Genomic DNA, 22,052 nt, shown 5'->3' with positions numbered 1-22,052 from the left:
ATGTCCTGGTATTATTCCATTTACAAGATAGATGCACCAATTCCTCAGCATTGTCCCTCCTCTCCAGTGCCCTAAAGAACTGGGCTGAAACACCACAGTATGCTGAGCACTAGCATGTCCAGGTCCCTGAGATGGACAAGCTAAGTAGCAGAGCTAGAGGTGCTGCCACAGCAGGTACCTGCTGCCTAGTCTGACTGTGTCAGAAGACAATCAGAAAATCCAAAAACCATAGGCTCAGTTTTATATGAGGGGTCAGAGGCAGAAAAGAGGGGCTAGAAATGTGCATGTTTTTTTATGTTTAAGTTTGTTATTTGTGACAAGTAATTCACCTGATTTTTTTTTCCCCCACATAGTATCTGTTATTCAGTAAAATATTTGTATTCCAGAAATGCCAGGTATAAAGATTCTCATGTCCAAAGGTCTCACATCTTAAGTTTCAATATGAAAGTGGTTCATGCACGGAACATGAACAAGTTAGTGCAAGAAGTGATAATGTGTCAATACTACTTTATGTTATCTTTGTTTCTCATGTTGGGATCTGGAGGAGAAAGAACTTTCACTGATATCCTTTGTGCCTTATCTCTCCTGAAAGGACTTTGAGGCTGAAAGGTGAGCAGCAGAAAGCCCCAACATTGTGTAATGCTCACAAACCTTGGCCATAAATAGGGTATCCTGACTGACTGCATGCTGTGTAGTGGTTTACAGTTTTTGTACGCCCACCAGCATCATGCAGCAGGTGGGGCAGCTTACAATTGGCCTCATGAACCTTTTTCTCTCTCAAGAAAATAAAACACTGTAGTAGTGTTGAGAGGTCTTCAGCCTGCCTTGTTTTTCATGGAGCCATGGATCCCTCCTGTCCCCAGAATACAAGGATTTGCTGTGGCAGGCCAGCTGGCACTGGTGAGATTGTGGATTCCAGAGACAGGAAAGCAACATCCAGCAGACAAGAGATCTTGTTTCCATTTAAGTTATCCTTATACCATGGGGTAAAGGAAAGCTGTCAGTTGAGACCACTGTCACTCGCAGTGGTTTTGTGTTCCTCTTCCCGAAGCTGAGGAAAGCACAGGACTAAACAAAACTTGCTTGTATGTCTATTGTATTATGCATCTTTTTATTCCTTCACACAGATTCCTATCTTGGAAATAGGCACAACTGAACTCAGGAAATTAAGTGTAAGTTTTTGCAGGATGAGGTCAAAGTAAGCCCTAGAACAAGAAAGGAATTGAAATTTAGTTCAAGTTTAGCTCAGTGATCAACTGTAATCCACATCATAAGTCTGCTGACAGGAGTTCAACAGTTATTTCCAATCAAAAAGATGGTCAGTTATGCACTCTGGATAGCAGACCTTTATTGCTGTGTAATTTGTGGAAACAAAATAAGAGTTGGCACGTTGTTATCCCCAAGACGAAGAACGGGGTGGGGGGGAAGGTAAGAGCAGAGCAGACGTACAGGACCCACGGGCCTCACCTCTACCCTTCATTCCCACCCTCCGTCTGCGCCGCCATTTCGGCGGAAACGCCCCCTCTCAGAGGGCAGCGCCTACACAGGGGGTAGGCTTCGGTGGCGGCGCTGCGCATGCGCCATATTTTCGCGCATGCTCGGAGTTTGGCTGGGCTCTGGCTCCTCTCCGCTCGTCTCTTAGCAACCGTGCGCGGTGCGCTGGGGGTCCGCGTCCCGTCCCAGTCCTTTGGACAACGTAGGCGGGCTGGGCGGCCTGCGCAGCGCTTGGAGCGCGGGGAGCGGGGGCGGTTGCCGGCAGTTCGCGGTGATGCCCTGAGCCCCCCGCCATCCTCCTTCCGCGCTCTGCCCGCGACGCGGCCGAGGAACGCTGCCGAAGGGAGCGATTCTGCCCTGGGGCGCAGTGGCACAGCGGGCGGCCCCCAGGGGCCCTCAGGCAGCTGCGAGGCTGCGGGGCTCCTCGGGAGCGGCCGGCCTATGCTGGACCTGAGTGCGTCCTCCTGGCGAGCGGTTACCTGCTGAAGCGCCTCCTCACAACACGTTTGTCGCATTTAGTGTTTCGAGGAAAAATGATGCAGAACGTGCACCTAGCGCCTGAGGAAGATGAAGACGATCTTTACTCTGGCTACAATGATTATAATCCCACTTTTGACACAGAGGTAAAAATGTTTGCTCTTTCCACTTTTCCTGTACAGAGAATCAATTTTTAAGTACAAGGTAAAAACATGTGAGTACCGTAATGTGCAAGGATGCTACTGCTTTGAAGTGAAATGTTCTGCATTTTGCAAGACATGCAAAGCTTCACCAGGATCTCTTTAAATAATTTTTTCTCATAGTTATCTGTTCCAACAAAATGCTTTTGTGCATCTCATAGCAAGTCTAATATGCTGTAAAGATTAGGAAATCCTAATTATCTGAAGGCTATATTCACATTCATTGTGGTGTTTCTCAGTGTGTGGCAGCAAGTTTCCTGATATTTAGTGATCAATAGGTCATTGATTTCTTAACGCCTTGCAGCTGAAGGCAATGAGAATGGAGTTCCCCACTCTGCGGGTCTCTGCGCAGTTTGCAGAGCATCTGGGTAGCAAAGTAACCCTGCAGACCATTTACTGGAAACCCTCTGGTGTAGGAGAACTGGAGCAGTAAGAGGGAGTGGGGGCCTCAATTGGTCCAAATCCCACAAAGTGGGGTTAGTGTCACAAGACTTTTTTGCTATCCTGCTTGAAATCCCTATACCGAAGTCCATGGGAGTTTCAGTGTGACCTCAAGTAGATATCTTAATGTGCATGTGTGACAAACACTGATGTCAGTTAAAATTCAGACGTGGTGCTAATAATAGAGAGAGAAATCATGTTTTATTTCATCACTTAATCTCTGCTTCCTAGGTGTTACGTTATTTTTTTAAAGGAATAATTGATTTCTACATTTTTTGTTCTAAAATACCCAGGAAGATAGACTAGCTGCAATCATTACTTATTGTCAGTAAAACATGTCATTCCGTTCTAGTTTTAGTATTTTTGGAAGAGGAAGAGCTTTTTAGCTATCTGCTTTCAATAGTCATAATGTTCTGGGATTGTGGCCTCGGATGCTGTGATTTAAAGCTTTTATTTTATTTTACTCTTTACAGGATCTAGAAAACGATATAGCTTTTCAGCAGGCAGCAAGAACAAGTCATGGTAGAAGACCCCCTGTAAGTACTTTTTAAAATATAGCATAGAATGGATGGGAAGTGCCTTTAAAGACCGTCCAGTTCCACCCCTGTCCCACCATGGGCAGGGACAACTTCCTCTAGACCAGGTTACCCAAAGCCCCATCCAGCCTGGTCTTGAATGTTTCCAGGGATGGGGCATCTACAGCTTCTGTGGGCAACTTGGTCCACTGCCTCAGCGCTCTCTAAGTAAAGAGTTTAGTCTAAATCTGCCTTTCGGTTTAAAGTCATTCTGCCTTGTCCTTGATGAAGAGTCTTTCTCCTTCTTTAGGTACCATACCTTTAGGTACTGGAAGGTTGCTATAATGTCTCCCCAGAGCCCTCTCTTGTCTAGACTGAACAACCCCATCTTGCTCAGTCCCTCTTCACAGGAGAGGTACACCAGCCCTCTCATCATCGTCGTGACCTCCTCTGGACTCACTGCAACAGATCCATGTCCTTAGATTGGAGGCTTCAGACCAGGATGTAGTACTGCAGGTACCTCATGAGAGTGGAATAGAGGGGGACGCCTCCCATCCCTGCTGACCATACTTTTTTTAATGTAGCCCAGTATACAGATGGCTTTCCAGGCTGCAAGCACATATTGCTACCTCATGTTCTCTTTTTCATCCACCAGTACTCCCAATTCCTTCTTCACAAGGCTGCTTTCTGTAAGTTCTTCTCCCAGTCTGTACACATCTGGAATTGCCCCAACCCAGATGCAGGATCTTATGTTTGGTCTTCTTGAACTGCAAGGAATTCATACAAGCCTGCCTCTTAAGTCTGTTCAGGCCCTTCTGGATGGCATCCCTTCAGTACATCGGCTGTACCGCACAGCTTGGTGTAATCCATAAAAGTGCTGAGAGTGCTCTTCATCTCACTTAAATAGTACTGATTCTAACACAGAAGTACACCACATATCATGGGTCTCCCCCTGGACATTGAGCCATTAACCACAACTCTGAGTGGGACCATCCAGTCAGTTCCTACTCACCAAGTGATTCACCCCTAAAATCCATGCCTCTGTATTTTAGAAACAAGGATGTTGTGCCAGACAGCATCAAATGCTTTGCACAATTACAGGTAGATTACATCAGTTGTTCTTCCCTTCTCTGCCAGTGCTTGTCATAGAAAGCCACTAGATTTGTTAGACATGATTTGCCCTTAGTGAAGCCATATCTCTGTCACCAATCATCTCTCTGTTTTCCATATGCCTTAGCATAGTTTCCAGGGAGATCTGCTCTGTGTTCTTGCCAGGCACTGAAGTTAGACCGAGTGGACTGTAGTTGGCCAAGTCTTCCTTTATTCCCTTTTAAAAGCCCTTTGTTCCCTTTTCCAGTCAGTGGAAACTTCATCAGATCACCTCAGCTTTTCAAATGTGATGGAGAGAGAGCTTAGCAACTTAATCCACCAGTTCCTTTAAGGTGATCTGATGCATCTCATCGACTTGTGCACATTCAAGTTCCTTAGACGGTTTTGATCTTCTACAGCGAGCAGTTCTTTGCTCTCCCAGTTCCTGCCTTTGGGCTCTGTGGATGTTACAGTAGTGGAGAAGTTCTCTAGAGTCCTCTAATTTTAGCCCCAATACTCAGCAGAAGATTGCATCTCTTATCTTTTTGTCCACCAGTAGCATGAATGTACAATTTTCAGTTGTTTGTATGAAAAATAAGTAAAAAATTAGTGGAGTATCAATTCCATTAAGCTCTGGAGTTAAGCTGGAGAACAAAGCAAATAAGGAATTTTTGTTATTTGCCAGAATAATCTGTTTCTACAACAGTAAGCCTTTGTGTAACAATTGAAACATTATTTCTATGAATTCACTATATAAAAAGACTAATAAACTTATACAGTTGTTCGTTGCATTTTTTTTATTTTTCCCACCCAGCTGACAGCCAAAATTCCTGGTACAGCAGCTTCAAGACCTATAGATACTGCATTTGGGGTAGGTGTTTGTTTTATTGTTTATTTAATGAAAATGAGGTATTTACCAAAAAATTGCCCACAAATTATGTTTATCATTTAATCCTGATCTTGGAACGTGCAAACTAGGTTCTTTTGAGTGCAGCTAAATGAAATGATGCTGTCTCAAACTAGAGCTAGCGGGCTCCAGCCAGAAATGGATCAGTTGCCCACAGGACCACCATAGAACTAGAAACCTCGGAAGCGTTGTCCAGTCTGTGGTACTGCCTGTTTCACTCTGCAAATTCACATCTCCTGCTCCACAATCCTTCTTGTGTAAATATAGCTTCAGCAGGGAGGGGGGAAAAAGGAAAAAGAAATGCTTATATGTGATGGATAGTGGATACAATGGTTAAACATAGGACTTGTGGGTGGAAATTAGGGGAATGATTTTTCATGGCCTGAAGCCTTTTGTTTTTGTGTATTTGTATTACATGTGTGGCAACCTTTACTACTATTTCATATGTTTATTCCTTTGCACTTTCAACAGTAATTCAGAAGGGCAGTGTGTGGCATGTCAGCTAATAGAAAAGATAGCCATTGGCAGTTTCAAAGTATATCTGTCTTTATTGTAAAATGATCTGCATGAATGCATGATTTAAAATTTCTCACCAAAATTCAGTTAAGTGCAAAAGAACATTCACGGTTTACAGTGAAAATGATGGTTGGAGGATGTCCAGAGTGTAATAAAATAGATAAAACAGACAAATTATAGTTTCTAATCTTGTATCAGCTGTACTCAGAACTTTCCTGCAGAATTTTGCTTAAATTACTTGTTCAAGACTTAAAGAAGCATAAATTGTAATGATTAAATGTAATTTCAATAATATAATAGTGGAAGGTACTGCTATCTTCCTTTACACGGTTTACATTTTTTAAAGGCTTGGCAGAAATATCCAAATATATAAAAACAGTATTGTGAGTTTGTGCTAACTGAAGTGTTCCTTTAGGTCTGCCAGGCTCAAGTATATTGCACATGAATAATGTAAATGGGAATTTTGCTAAGAACTTCTGTGAGTTTAATCATCTCTTAAAACTTCATGTTGAGAAAACTATGTATGCACAGCCTTTATAGACTTCTAATGCTTTGTGAATGCTGGTTTCAAACAAGTTACTTACTTTTGTAGTCAAAGGCAACTTTAACTTCATCTATGGGAAGACCAATGACAGGAGCTATGCAGGTAAACGTTTTAATATTTACATTTTATCTTGACTCAGAACAGTGGTATTTTCTGCTAAGTGTTTGGGTTGAATACAAATATTTAATAGTTATTTCAAATAAGAATATAAATGATTACGCTATTTTAGTTTTTACTTTTTTGAAAATGTTGCACAGCAAATGTAATGTTTTGGATGAGTAATGTTATTTGAGCACATGGTTGGAGACAGTGTCAGTGTAATTGTTTTTAACAATGATATACAAATGAATAATTTTTCTTCAAAATAGGAAAAAAGTTAGATTCTGTTTTTCATTTTTCTTATGTATTTATACTTTAATAAGAAACTACTGCAACATACCACTGACTTTCCACACCATCCTTAAACTTATTGACTTAGTGTTAAAAGAGAGGGAGAGTTGCCACTGTTTATTCCCTTGCACCAGCCCTGGTGGGATACAGGAGATACTAGGAAACACTGGGAATGGGGCTACTCCCTAAGGGAAGGCAAGCCAAGATCCCAGGAGGAAATCACCTGGTGAGCAGTGCAGGAGCATCACCAGCCAGACACCGTCCGACAGTACCTGAGCAAGCCAAGTAGGGTCCACATGGAAATGGTGCCCACGTCCAGTGTAAAGTCCAGAAAATAAAGTGATGCCACAGTGATGAGGCAGGTCAATAAAAACAATTTTAAAATACTCAATTTACTGATGTGCTAACAGTTGATTTTTGCACTTAAAGGATTCCTAGTATGTAACTGTTGCCTGTACTGTCCATGATATGTCTTTTAATATTTCTTCCTTTTTATTTAAGGATGGGGTTGCTCGACCAATGACAGCAGTGCAAGCTGCAGGTTACACTAAGGCAGCTATGAGAGGTATGGTTTGTAGAAATGACCTGCTATCAGAGGAAGATATTATTTTACTATTTTCAGTACTCTGAAATTTTCAGTACTCTCAATTTTGTAGGTTCTTTATTTGATCCTCTTGGCCAAGGAAGAGGACCTGCTCCACCTCTGGAAATGAAAAATCCAGACAGGTTTGTTCAGTTTTGCTCTGATTTCAAAGCATTAACAGTAACAAAGAGCAGCTGACAGCAGAGCTTAGAAACATACATGCAGTTATGAAACCTTGAGAGGCCAAACTTAGCTTTGTAGAATAGCGCCACAAACATTTACCTACATGGTTACCTGATTCTCCGGAGTAATTGTACTGGCTTGAAGGAAAGTCTGATTTCAGAGGTTTCTGGTTCCGACTGTAGCCTAGCAGCCTGGATGTAAGTGTTGCCACATGAATGCTGTGATACTGAATAGGACTGCAGAGGGTTATGAACTAGCATATTACAGGCAAGGAGCACCATGGTTCATGCAGCTTGGAGGGAGTTTGCCTGCTCTTTCTCCCTGTTCACTGTCTGACCTTAACACTTGAGGTAGAACTGAAGTTGTGAAAGTATTGCAGTCTGCTGTGAGCACTGGTGAGCTTTTCACAAAATTTGTATTCCTCAAATGCATTTAGGTGTAGGGAGTCCTACTGAAATGTTCGCTTGTTTAAATGAAAAAAATACAGACAAATAAGAACTTTCAAGCAAAATCTGCATAGACAAGCTATACTTTAAAGTTATCTATGCAAATCAGTTTCAATTAATTGCTTTTAATACAATATCTTGATTCACTAGATGCTAGATTTGAAAGTTTCACCAGTTCATCTGTTTGTACTGTCATTTCAGCTCAACAAATTGTGTGTGGGAAATTCACGTCTGTCTCTTTTTCAGAAGAGAATGTATGTTTTCTTAGGTCTCTGTGTGTATGAATGTAGTATCTTTGGAGGCTCTTTGTGCATAATTTCACATTATATTGTCTTTGATGGAAAAAAAACAGTAGTGACAATTGGCATATCGTTGTGTTGTTTTACTGAGAATGTGCTGCATTAAAGCTTAAGTGTTTGCCAATACATTACTAATGGTAGTCAATCCTTTTACTGTTGTTTTTATTTTAGCTCAGAAGAGAAGATTAGGCAGTTAGAAAAAAAAGTGAATGAACTGGTTGAAGAAAGTTGCATTGCCAACAGCTGTGGAGACTTGAAATTGGTATTTATTCTGGATTTATTTTTTTTCTTTTGGTATTATTTGAAACACAAATTGCAAAGTCTAGGAAAGCAATTTGTGGAAGTACAGTAAAAGTACAAGGTGAATAAAGCATCTTTCTGAGCTGCTTCATACCGTCTAATATAGATCCTGGACCAAAAGGCCTTTTTGTCTGATCAGATTCTCACATTCATGTGAGAAGATTGAGAGCTCCAAGCTTCGTGACAGATTGCAAATGGTCTGTGCTTTACTACAGCTCAGGAAAATGACACTCTTTGATGTACATGACGTCTTTATTTGTGAATCAACCTGTACCTGAGCTTAGGTTAGCATTCTTACTGTTACAGTTTTGGCCCAGGCCGTTCTCCAAAACAGGTCCTGCGTATGGTTGAAGATTACTATGGAACTTTTTCCAGGAGGCAGTTTGAATGTGTTTGCCCTGTTGCAGATGCAACATGTTATCCCACTTGTTAGTGGCTAAGTAACAACCCATTTTATTTACACTTATTATGGATATAGTTCGTGGGTTCAAACTATTTAGGCAAGATTGCAGTTTTAATAACTGTTGTCCTTTTGTCTGACACAAAGGAATGTTTTCTATCTGCAATCTAATTCAGACCATTTTGAATCTCTCTCTAGATTTTGTCAAGTGTGGTAGGTAGATGATCATTTAATTTTACCTCAGCTGTCTGAATGTGCGGGCAGTCTTAGCTACAGTTTGGACCTGCTAAGAAACACGCAGCCCTGCTCTTTGTTTAGAATCATAGGATAACTGAGGCTTGCAGGGACCTCTGGAGGTCACCTGGTCCAACTTCTGCTCAAACAGGGACACCCAGAGCAGGGTGCCCGGGGCCATGTCCAGGAAGCTTTGGAAGATCTCTGAGGAGGAGATTCCACTGCCTCTGGGTAGCTGGTGCCAGTGCTCCATCACATGCATAGCACAGAAGTGCTTCCTGGTATTCAGAGGGAGCCTTCTGTATTCCAGTTTGTGCCTATTGCCTCTTGTCCAGGCACTGGGCACCACTCAGCAGCAGAGCCCCCACCTTCTTGGCACCCTCCCTTCAGGTATTTATGGACATTGATGAGATCCCCCCTGAGCCTCCTCTTCTCCAGACTGAACCGTCCCAGCTTTCTCAGCCTCTCTTTATGGGAGAGATGCATCAGTTCCTTGATCATTTTTGTCACCTTTAATTTATATGCAGTTTCCATGATTCATACAAGTAGAATAATATTTCTATGCTTGTGATTATGGCATGTATTTTTTATATATATGTGTGTGTGTGTGTGTATACATACTGTGTAACTATACTTCTGTAAAAGTATTGCAGCTAAGCTGTCTTAGATAACTGTATGTCTGCTTATTGCTAATTAACACGTTTCTGTGGGTTACAGTGCTACTTGTTAAACACTGTGTACATTTTGTGCATCTAAAGAAAAGGGACACGAATATTAATTTCATACTTGTTTTGAATGTCTTTTTGTGATCTTCTGTTAGTAGGATTTGAGGCATCACTAAATTTCCATTTTTAATTTAAGGCTCTGGAAAAAGCAAAAGAAGCCGGAAGAAAGGAAAGAGTATTAGTGAGACAACGTGAGCAAATTGCTACTCCAGAAAGCATCAACTTAGATCTCACTTACTCAGTAAGTACTTAAAAAATCTTCAGTGACTAAAGTGTGTTGGTAGCTAATGATGTTTTGTTGTTTGCTATGTGTGTGCTGTAATCATAGGATCATTAGGGTGGAAAAGACCTTCAAGATAATGAAATCCTACCATCAACCTGACCTACTGAGTCCTGCCGCCCTTAACTATGCCCTTTAGTGCCACATCTGCACGTCTCTTAAATACCTTTGGAGATGAGGAATCTGCCACATAGTCAATATAAATTGAAGGACACCCAGGGACGTTCTAGCTACCTATCACATTTAAAAAGTGAATATTAAAATACAGCAAATGTAAGCTCCATACTTCAAAAATAGGTAGTCTAGGAAATATAATGTGTGAATATAGAATCATAGAATTGCTCAGGTTGGAAAAGACCTTCAAGATCAAGTCCAACTGCAACCTAACCGTATTACCCTGACAACCCACCACTAAATTACGTCCCTGAGCACCACATCCAAACAGATTTTAAACACATTCAGGGATGGTGACTCAACCACCTCCCCAGGGAGCCTATTCCAGTGCCTAACAACCCTTTCAGTAAAGAAGTTTTTCCTGATATCCAACCTAAATCTCCCCTGGTGCAACTTGAGGCCATTTCCCCTTGTCCTATCACCTGTCACCAGTGAGAAGAGACCAACCCCGCTCTCACTGCAATCACCTTTCAGGTATTTGAAGAGACCAATGAGGTCTCTCCTCAGCCTCCTCTTCCCCAGACTAAACAGCCCCAGTTTGTTTAGTCTCTCCTCGTAGGGCATATTCTCCAAGCCCTTTAGCAGCCTTGTTGCCCTTCTTTGGACCTGCTCCAGCACCTCCATGTCCTTTCTGTACTGAGGCGCCCAAAACTGAACACAGTACTCAAGGTGGGGCCTCACCAGTGCTGAGTACAGGGGCAGGATTCCTTCCCTAGTCCTGCTCACCACACCATTCCTGATCCAAGCCAGGATGCCATTGGCCTTCTTGGCCACCTGGGCACACTGCTTGCTCATATAAATATAAAGGAGAAGAAAACAGGAGGGATCAAACATTGCCCTTATCTTGAACCATAAGGTATCAGGGAACATATTGTGTGAGAAGGGATAGTTATATTAGTGTCCTGACTTGCTATAGAGAAAATGGTAAATGCATCAATTGTGGCAGATTTAGTCACTTATTTTACAGAAAAGTTTTCACTTAAAGCTGAGATAAATATTGGGGAATATTTTACCTGAGTCCAACAGAACTTTTTTTGAAATAGCAGTTCAAAAAATTCTCTTTGTAAACTAAGCAGGACCGTTTTCCACATTGGGAGTCATAAATTACACTGTTTCTGAGTATTATTCTGAAGAACATTAAAGATAGGAAACTTATAACCAGCAAAAGCCATACTTCTTAGGTAAGATTTGTCTGACAGTATCTACTATGAATTCAAATTTATTGCAGTTGAAATCAGAACATTCTTTTCCTGTACCTATAATTTGATTTTTCTATAGGTTCTCTTCAATCTGGCCAGTCAGTATGCTGCTAATGAAATGTATGCTGAAGCTCTGAATACTTATCAAGTTATAGTGAAGAATAAGATGTTCAACAACGGAGGTAGGTTATGTACCACAATGAATTAAAATTGGGAGTCATACATTCAAAATCAGGACCTCATCTGCATGTGTTGTCTCAGAGATCTGAGCTCTCATGTCTCCCAGAATGAATGGTGGATACTCATACTGTTTGGCTTGGTATAATTTAGTGTGGTTAACGCTCCTTCAACTCATGAAGTCTTTTCTTCCCATAAGCAAAGCATAGAGTCAAATACATCATTTTCTCATGGAACACGCTATGTGGTCTACTCTGATATTATTTTTTTCTCTTTTGACTCAGTTTGCCCCTTCTGAAATCTTCCTTCAGTGTTTTGCACGTCTTTGAGACTCCTGCAGATTCCACCATCTCTTTCTTTGAGATTCTTAGTAACAGCTGCCATCCTAGAGAACACCATCAAAAATCTCTAGCTCATTCCTCAGTTCACAATCAAAAAGAGATACACATCTTACACTGATAGTTTTTTTTGGTTTTGCTATTGTTTTATCTCCTGAGTGAAAGTTGCCTGGATGCTGTTCCTTGCAGGGCTTCTTTAATGGATGACTGACAGCCTGTAGTGAAGACTGATTTTTACTAAAAAGTTGTTCTAATCTCCCTTTGAACTACTTTTAAAGATTACTGTAACTATGCTTTAAAAGATTGTAACTCGTTTCCTTCCTATGACAGGTATGCTGAAGGTCAATATGGGAAATATATATTTAAAACAACGGAACTATTCCAAAGCGATCAAATTCTACCGCATGGCTCTAGACCGGATTCCTAGTGTCCACAAAGAGATGAGGTGAGCTTATATTTTTAAGCATGGTTCTGAAATAAAAGTTTTGAATACATCATGATAGTAAATAAAAATATAACCTAGCTCTGATTTCTTTGCTTAGGATTAAAATAATGCAAAATATTGGAGTTGCATTTATTAAAACTGGGCAGTACATGGATGCCATTTCTTCATTTGAACATATAATGAGCACGTCCCCAAACCTGAAGGCAGGCTTCAACCTGATCGTTTGTTATTTTGCTGTTGGAGACAGTGAACAAATGAAAAAAGCATTCCAAAAATTGATTGCAGTTCCCTTGGAAGTGGATTACGATGACAAATATGTTTCACCAAATGTAAGTTTGAACAAAATAAGCAAGGTATTTACACGGTAAATCAGGAGAAAGGGAGAGATGTTGAATGCTTGAACTATAACAAATATGTAAATTGATGTGTATATACATATCTAAAGTAACAGTTTTTACTTGGATGGATTTAGTGTGGCAGTACTGCTCAGAAATGTAAAAAGATGTCGAGAATATTCAAACCTTTTTTTCCTTGAAAGATACACTCTACATAAAATCCATACCACAAAATTGCCTTAAAGATTTTGTTGAAATTCTTCTGGGCTGACTTAGGCTCACTCATTGCTTTGCATCCTTTATTTATATAACATTTGAATGAATTGTAAGGAAACAAAAGGAGCAAGTGAGTGAGTTAATGCGAGTTATATAAATGCTAATAAAACTGGTAATACTGTTGCCTATTTAACAGAGGGAAGGTTTTAGTGAAGTGTAGAGATGCTTATTTTAGCTAGCATGGAATTTGTTGGAAACTGAACTTCCTTTTTAGCATGAGAACAGCTGTTCATGATATAAAGGAAGGAAAAAGTAATGAATTGGCTTAGGATCCTTTTAGAAGGATCATCTATAGATTAAGACAAGCACTTTCTATTCTCTTAGCAACCTCTTTTTAATGTTCCATGGCTTCATTTTCAGTCTTAAAGATAAAGGATATAATTAGTCTTCAGACTATTTGCAGCTCAAGTATAGTTGTTGCTTTGTAGTGCCCAGCATAGGCAAGTGAAATTTACTATATGAAACATTATATTTTATTTTATATGTATTGTTGATACAAATAGATACAATTTCTTAAGTTTCTTTTACATATATTTATTATACAGTTGATACAGTTTCTTATATTGAGAATTATGTAGCAATAGGGATCACTAAACATTTGCAGGGTCAGCTGAAGACTGTGTAAGATTCAGTGGTCGGAAGAAAAGCTCTAGATTCTGGATGTTCGTTATAAGGATAGGCTACTATAGATTTAATGGTCATTCCAAGTTTGTTATTTTGTTACGAAGTAGTCGGAGGAAAAATTGATGAAGTTTTGATCTGTTCTTTATTTTGTCTGAATCTTTGATTTTTCCCTGGCAAATGAGGCGGGAGTGGCTACGCACCTCACCTCTGTGTATTTCTGTCAGAACTAATAGGAATGTACATATGTGAGAGAAAGCATAAGGTGATTGTGTGAACTGCTGTAATGACAAGGTACCACAGTTCCTCCATCTGCTGCATACCACTGCCTTTCAGCAAATGCTTAAGCATGTTCTTATTTTTAAACATGTGAGAGTTCTTGCTGTGGTATGCAGATGCAGGCTTCTCAGTCATCTTTCCAAGTCTGATACACAGGACACTGACTACACCTATCAACAGTGAGCCATGACCCATGTGCCTGAGCATTGAAATGGGATGAAAGTAGCTGTAATATCAAACTTGAGATTTTGTAGTTAGCATTAAGACTACTTGAAATTGAGTTCAGCTTTTGAAACATGAAAAGTAAATAACTGACACTGTAGATCATGTAATCTGTATAAAGATTGACATGTATAAAGTGCTGTTTACAGTCAAATTAAAATGCGTGTATACTGGTATATTTATTTACAGTTGTTTTGTCCCCGTGCAGGATGATCCACATACAAATCTACTGATCGAAGCCATCAAAAATGACAATTTAAGTCAAATGGAACGTGAGAGGTAAGAGTGGAGTCTGTTCCTTCTTGACTGTGATGCTATAGGTTTTTGTTTCTGAAAGTATTAAAAATAAGCCATCTGCCTCATGTATGATGGGTTGTGCTGCTTAAAGCTTGCACCTTTAGGTTGTTGTTTTGTTGGGTTTTTTTGTTTGTTTTTTTTTTAAATGAAACTACAAAGTGTAGGGAAAGGAAAACGTGAAAAACTGAGAACATTGTCAAGATACAAGGCAGCAGTAGTAGCAGGGGACTGGTTAGACTGAATTGTCAGATTGTCTCCTGAGCGCAGGAAAGGGCAAGAGCAAGGTTTGGTTATTTCTTGCGTACGTGGTTGTGAAATCATGATATGTTTGTGTGTTGGTTTTTGAATTGGTTGTTTTTTTTATTTTTGTTTTTTTTTTTTACCTTAGGAAATCCATGGCAGAGGATTATATCATGACAGCTGCTAAACTGATTGCACCAGTAATTGAGACATCTTTTGCTGTGGGCTATGACTGGTAAGAGTTCAGCAAGGCTTCTTTTTGTCTAACCTGTGTGCCAGCCTGACGTTGGTTATGAAACATGAAGACTCTGGAGAACATGGTTTGTTGCAAATCTCAAGCGTGATGTCCAGGCTATATTCAGTTTGACTCTGTAATGCACTGGAGAAAAAAACATAGTGTATATTCTGTGTTAAAAAAGAATTTCATTGTATCACTGAAACGCAGCAGTTAATTGTATGTTTTAATCTGCTGTACATGAGCATGAAGAAAACTTTGTAAAATTCAACTGAATTTGAAAAGGCAATTTGAAAATTCAAGAACTTACTAAAAGTCTCAGCAGGCGTGCTGTCCATGTACACACAGAACACAATGATAATGAGTCTTTAAGTTAGAAGATAACATAATGAATACTTGTCACTATATAGAACGTAGATGTCTAAATATTATTAGGAATGTTTGTTTGCGTTTCATTTGTAAGCTTAATGTTTATACGTATATATATGTGAAGCTTCCTTTTATTATTTACAGCTTAGCTTTTGCTTTCTGGTGCGTTTGTTACCTCAGAATACTATTCTTTATTTTAAAAAAAAAGACAATTTCAATAGGGACATCTTAAAAATTATTAGTGGGAGTGATGGACTAGATGATCTCTGGAGATCTCTTCCAGCCGCTATGATTCTGTGAAATAAGTTTGATGGGAAAAGGAAATTTTCCTTCCTTTGCCTTTTGTTGGCCAATTAGGAGTATTTTCAAATATTGAAGATCCTATAATTCTAGTTCATTAATTAAGTGACTTACACTAACATGAAATAATGAAATAAAACATGTCTTTAGTGTGAGAGATTATCATCACAAGGTGGTGTTTGATGATTTAATATCATATAATTCAATGCTTCTACCATTCTGACTTACCAGAACAGTATGTCTTGTGAAAATTACTTTGTTGCTTTGCAACTTAGCATATGCTTAGTAAGGCCGATTTGTTTGCTTGGTAGCCTGTGTTTTTTGTTTTTTTTTTTCCTTGTGCTAGAAATCCACATAAAGTTCATTTATTTCACAGTTTGTCAGATGCTCAATTTCCTTCGTACATTCCACAAAATACTTATCATGAAGTAGAATGTGCTCTTTCATCCCTGTTCTGGATAACTAAACAGCTCAGCGGTGAGATGTGTGGGATTGTTGGGTGTATGTCAGGACAGATTCTCTTCCCTCTTCAAGGCTGAGCTATTGAAGTTCTGTAAAGAAGTTGTAGATCTTAGTTTAACCAGCGTTTTCCAGATCCTAGTTTGAGTCCTCTGAATATTAAGTGTGCTTCCCATCAGATGAATATTGCATACAAAAATGAAGTAGGGACAAATATTCTTTGCATTTCTTAACTTCTTACGTAGAGTTCTTACAGTGCAACATAATCTTGAGATTCCAGAAAGAAAACAGTATTACAACGTTCACTCAGTGCTGGAAAATGACATGATATTTAGGCAACTGACTGAAAAAAGCAGAGGCAGTGTTATTGAGGTAGATTGTGGGAACAAAATGTGTCTTAAAATATTTTTATCAAAATGTCTTTGTAAAAAAGGAATAGCTAAGAACCCCTTTAGGAAAACGAATTGACAGCAAGAGTATGTACCTTAAAGTGACATTTGCAAAGATACATTTTGTACATCGGATTTCTTTCTGTTGCAGGTGTGTTGAAGCAGTAAAAGCTTCCCACTACGTAGAGTTAGCCAATGACCTGGAGATAAATAAAGCCACTACTTATTTGAGACAACGGGATTTTAACCAGGTATAGAAACTTTTCACATTCCTTTTTTTAATATCGTATTGTCAGAGACATATGAATTTTGTTATCCTCCCTGGCTGTCCAAGTCGTCATGACAATTAATGCAAATGGAGTCGGCAAGAAAGTTGTCCTTCTATTGTACCACATCTCTGAGCTTTTCTGATCCCAGGTAAGAGTTGAAGAGTTTGTTTGAGAGCTTTTCTGGAGGGTGAGAGAGGAAGAGGTAGGTAAACAGGAATATGAATTCAAGAATCTCTGCTTTGATTGTTTCAGGTTTTCTTGTGTTTTTTTTTGTTTGGGTTTTTTTTTTTTTTTGGAGTTAGTGTCCAGTATAGGTTAAAAAGCACATTTCTCAGAGATAAAAGAGCGTTAAGAGTTTGTTGATGTTCCTGTGAAATACTCCTGTATAGGGAGCGCAAAGGGTGTTGGAGGTTTGGAGAAAGTGCACTTTTCGCATTGATGATGTAACAGAAGACCTTAGCGTGTGGTGGAACTAGTTAATAGTAGGGAGAGACTGCAGAATGAACATAGTCTTGTTGTTGTTCTAATAAAACTGCAGCTGCCATTTACATTCATCCTGTCTGTCTTTTGTTCATGTACTTATTAACTCGGCACCTGCTCAACACACCTTGGGCTGAAGAATAAGAATGGAAACTTCTTGGAATATTCAGTTTCAAGGCTGAAAGTTTCATTAAGTTAAAAAAAAAAAAAAACTGAAATAGATTTCTGCTGTAACTCTCAATGGGCTTAACTATGTGTTCCTCATCATTAATACTATTTTAAAATAGTCTTAACAAAAAATTGAAATTAATTTAAGTTAGAAATTCCAGGAGTACGTCTAGACCGCATTTTATTATTGAGGTTATTTGTGTATCGGATACTAAAATGTTTTCTTAATTTCATGGAAACAGTTATAAGTGGATTTTAAAATGAAAGTCTACAAGCTAGCCATGCAAGTCCTTAACATCTCTAACAGAGCCTGCTTCAGTTGGGCAAGCTGCTTCGTAGTTTAACTTCTGTAAGCAAGTAATGTAGGTACAATGGAATCATTTCATAAAGGATAGTCTTGGCAGACTGTGCTTTGGTTATTGAAGTAAACACTATTATTGAGATTAGAAATTTCAAAATTATTTAGAAATTTCATTTAGCTGATGGTACAGCATTTCTACTCTGCAAGGACAAAAATGAGCATTGCTGTGGATTTTTGTCCTAATGCTCGTAATTGCTGGAATGGTTTATAATACCTGCTATGTGATTGTCAGTTCAGAGTCATACAAACTGCTCGTTTTAAGTGAAAACAAAGTAAATTCCACTCTAATCTTCGTAGTCAAAGGTGCTGCATAGCAGTAAATGCAAAGGTAAATGCATCTGCTACAATGGGAAATAGTTTTTCAGAAAGTGTTGTTGCAGAATTTCCTATTACCAGGAGAATACTACAACCTTTAATGGTTTATAGCTTTGGGGTGGAACGTAGTTGACTAAATCAGTGGCCTGCATCTAGCTGTATGTACTTTGTCACTCTAGACATCATTAGGATAGGGCTGGATTTTGTGTGAAGAAATAAAACAGGATGGATGACTGTCCATTAACGCTTGTTTTCTTTAGTTTGTTTTGGCATTCCACCTACAGTATCCTGTGTTCCCTTTACGTAACAGCAGATGACAAGTTTCATGTAAAGGAGGAAGGAAACTTGAATTGCAAATGTTCCTGGCATAATTGAAGTTGCCGTACTGTGTTTTAATAGACAGCAGAACTAGGCCTGCTATAATATTCCGAATTTATGTAATTAATATAAGTATTTACTATAAAGAGATTTTCTTAACAGTTAAATCTACGGTTATAAATGTTATTGCACAATGAAGAAAGCTGCCCCTTATTTTAAAGTTTCTTTGATAGTTTACTAACTCTTAACTTTTGTTTACATCTGACCATGAACTTATGCATTTCAAAGTTTATGAAATGCAGGGTTTTTTTTTTGTAGAGATTGTTATCTTCTGTCCTCAGTCTTCACACATTAGAATAACTACTAAGCTTACGTATCCTATTTCACAGAAGAACCACAAGTTAAAATCCAATCCTATGCTGTCTTGCATATCTTTGTATGTATTTTTTTATCTTTTGAATAAGTTTTAATCTCAATCCTTTTGCATTTACTTAGAGAACTGGAAAAATAGATGTGAGAAGATTTTATCAGTCGATTAAATGAAAAGCAAATAATATAAACTTGTGTTTTTTACTTAGAGAATTGTTGTCTGATATGTGTGTACTTCATGGTAGCTCTATCTAATCTAAGTTTTGAAAAACAAATAATATATAGTTAATGCTACTCAATTCTTGTGACTATTATTAATATTGTGTATGATATATTTTATTGTGTACATGCTTGTATTTACATGTTCCAAGCTGTACCAGTTATCATGTCTGTGACTATAGGAGGTGATAATTTCCATGTTTGTTTCTTAATGCTTTCTGAAAGCATTTTGGTGTTTGCTTGAGTGGGAATTCAGTAGTTTCTGAATTGCTTCTAGGCGCTGGAGACATTAAAAATGTTTGAAAAAAAGGACAGCAGAGTAAAGAGTGCAGCTGCAACAAACCTTTCATTCCTTTATTATTTGGTAAGTGTGTGCTTCAACAAAACCTGTTAAGAACCAAACCTTATGCAGCAATTTCTGTATGTTTGTAGCAATTTTTGTGTTTATCTGAATCTGTGTAAACAGCAAGAAACGATGTGTTAGAAAAGCAATTTTGGAACGCATTCCCCTGGCTGTAGTTTGGGGCATACCCTTTGTCTGTTTCTGCTCGGTGGAACAGTGATGTTGATGTCCAGGCTACAGAAGTATAACTAAGGTATGATCTGTGCTGAAGTTCATCACCTGCATTTAAAACTTTTCTTCTGAAGCCCCTGTCTGAACTTCAGGGACGTGTGCAGTATGTAAATTAGTCAGATATGCTTGTGTATGGAATTTGTAGGGTTTGAGTGTTTATCTTTGTCTTTTGTTTTAAACATATATCTTTGTTGCAGCAATGAAAGCTTCCAGACTGAATGGAAGAGAATGGCAGGACAGGTCTCAAGTGCTAATTTCTCTGAAATTTTAAAGAGATTATTAAAATACATGAGGGATATTTTCAGATTAAAGAATGTCTTATTTTTTTCATCCTTAATCTTTTGGAATTCTACTGTCCTAACCATGAAAAGCTAGAGCTGCAAAAAAATTGACTGAGAATTGACTAATACAGTGTTGGTTTTTTTCATATAGGAGAATGAATTGGCACAAGCAACAAACTATGCAGATTTAGCTGTCAGTTCTGATAGATACAACCCAGCAGCTCTAACTAACAAAGGAAATACTGTTTTTGCAAATGGAGACTACGAAAAAGCAGCTGAGTTTTATAAGGAAGCTCTCAGGAATGATTGCTCTTGCACTGAAGCACTTTATAACCTTGGTAAGCCAAATGTGCTTTTGTGATTGAGCTTTTGCCTAAAGGTAATACTGGATTTTCTGAGAACCTGGCTTTTAGAGTTTTCTTGTATATAAATATATATTAATTGTTACTGCTTTGTTCAATAACTTATCTTGTAGTATTGTATTAACTTCGTACCTCTTCTACAAAAAATAAACTTCTAACTCATCTGTAATTACTAGTTGGTGTTGGTAAGTCACTTTTATATTAAAATTGATCTAAATATTCCTATCTACTGAAATCTACTAATTTTAGCAATATTGAACCATTACCATCATTCCACTCCTGGCAGCCATCCCTTTTCCTCATTCATCTTGTTCAAAAAGTGAAATGACTTATGTTCTTGGTCTTTGATTATCTTCGTGTTCCTTACCTTTATCAGCTAATATCATGATAGCTGGAAAGAATTAAAGAATTGTAAGGATGATTCAAGTAATAGAGATCATTGGTGTCAAGGCAGTTGCACTGCAGTTGGCTTCCATGTCCCAATTTTATTTTTCTTGGTTATTCTTTTAATTAATGAGCTGAATCCATCTTTTTCTCATTGCACTGGTATTGTAACTTTTTTTTTTTTAGGTTTAACATACAAGAAGTTAAACAGAATAGATGAAGCTTTGGATTGTTTTCTGAAACTCCACGCAATACTTGGAAATAGTGCCCAGGTCCTTCACCAAATAGCAGACGTGTATCCTTTTCTGTGTTATGATAAAGGATGGTGGTTTTAGTAAACTCATTTCAGCTGAAATATGTGTTTCAGACATGTCAGATTGATTCTCTGATGTTTATAAAAACAAGGACAGAACTTAAAACCTTCTTTGACATTTCCAGTGAAGCAAGTGGAGAAACATGTTAATACTACTCACGTTGCATTAATCAGCGTGTCAGGGAATAGTTAAACATTTACAGTCACCATTAAAGTATGTCCAGGAGTATTTAAAATGCTGCTGATTTTATTTTGCAAATAATGTCATAGATGTAAGCACAGTTGAGCAAAGCCTTAGAGAAAAAAATAATATGTGTAATGAAAATGAAGTTCTGTTGGGAAAACTGTGTTCAGTCTAGCATACGTGTAAGAAAATAATTATCTCCCAGTACTGCAAAAGCAGAAACAGATTGAAAAGCCAAACGTTGGGTGTGTTATGTTTTGGCTTTGCACATCACCAGGGATATTCTACAGTTCCAGTTTATTTAACAGTGTTTCTGAGGATGTGCAAACCATAATAAAACAGTCTCTAAAGCAGAACAGATTCCAATTGCTGCATTGTGCTTTTAAGAATGAAAGTAATAGATGAGACAGTAAGCAACCTCCAAGAATGTGTAAGGACTGTGGTTTGTATTCCTTGCCTAGCCCATGTACAAAAGCGTACATGACCCTACAGTTCTCACCTAGATCAAGTGGAGAATTGCTGTGCTCCACAGCTATGTGAAATAGTTTTCTGCCAATGATCACCGGCTTCTTCCATGAAGGATAGGGTTCAGCAAGAACTGTAACACTGTGTTTGGAAATAGCTCGAGCTCAGACTACTGCAGATCAGAGCTGCTGTGCAGCTGAGGAGGGGAGAGCATGCTGTAGGCCTAATGAAAATCAAAGTTGCTTCTGTACTCTGGGCCAGAACTAAACATTGCCTATGCTGTCCTCCTTAGACATACTGCAGAAAATCTCTTGGTAGGCAAAAGTCTGCTCTTAAGGATAGCAGTTTTGCCTAATCAATTACTTAAGGACAAAATGATGTATTATGAAAAATAAACTCAAGTGTTAAGGTTAGAAATAGATTGCCTGATTCTCACACTTCAATCTTATAAACAAAAAAGTCAAATTATTGGCTGACATAAAAGACAACTAAGCCCTTTTTTTTTTTTTCAAGGTGAAAGAGAAGCTAAAGCCTCGGAACTATTTTTTTTTTTTCCAACAAAAAATACTTGCTGATGATAAAGAAAATATCATAGAATCATATGGCTTAGGC

General features: G+C 38.5%; 1 protein-coding gene across 1 annotated transcript in view; it reads left to right on the top strand.

Annotated features, from left to right (window-relative positions):
* The window catches only part of IFT88 (intraflagellar transport 88), a 40,854-nt gene continuing 20,439 nt past the window's right edge, over nt 1,638–22,052 (top strand). Inside the window, exons 1-17 of the mRNA XM_021379640.1 lie at nt 1,638–2,117; nt 3,086–3,148; nt 5,031–5,087; nt 6,232–6,285; nt 7,075–7,138; nt 7,230–7,299; nt 8,256–8,346; nt 9,880–9,984; nt 11,476–11,578; nt 12,242–12,356; nt 12,454–12,685; nt 14,298–14,368; nt 14,775–14,861; nt 16,530–16,629; nt 19,155–19,241; nt 19,884–20,070; nt 20,665–20,773. Of these exons, the coding sequence (XP_021235315.1) occupies nt 2,028–2,117; nt 3,086–3,148; nt 5,031–5,087; nt 6,232–6,285; nt 7,075–7,138; nt 7,230–7,299; nt 8,256–8,346; nt 9,880–9,984; nt 11,476–11,578; nt 12,242–12,356; nt 12,454–12,685; nt 14,298–14,368; nt 14,775–14,861; nt 16,530–16,629; nt 19,155–19,241; nt 19,884–20,070; nt 20,665–20,773 (1,685 nt within the window). The 5' untranslated portion in view covers nt 1,638–2,027. The remainder of the gene's footprint in view (nt 2,118–3,085; nt 3,149–5,030; nt 5,088–6,231; nt 6,286–7,074; nt 7,139–7,229; nt 7,300–8,255; nt 8,347–9,879; nt 9,985–11,475; nt 11,579–12,241; nt 12,357–12,453; nt 12,686–14,297; nt 14,369–14,774; nt 14,862–16,529; nt 16,630–19,154; nt 19,242–19,883; nt 20,071–20,664; nt 20,774–22,052) is intronic.

This window comes from Numida meleagris, chromosome 1 (genome assembly GCF_002078875.1).
Source record: "Numida meleagris isolate 19003 breed g44 Domestic line chromosome 1, NumMel1.0, whole genome shotgun sequence".
In the NCBI taxonomy this organism is placed as follows: Eukaryota; Metazoa; Chordata; class Aves; order Galliformes; family Numididae; genus Numida; species Numida meleagris.
Note: the sequence above shows the minus strand (reverse complement) of the source record. Positions and strands in the feature narration are given on the sequence as shown.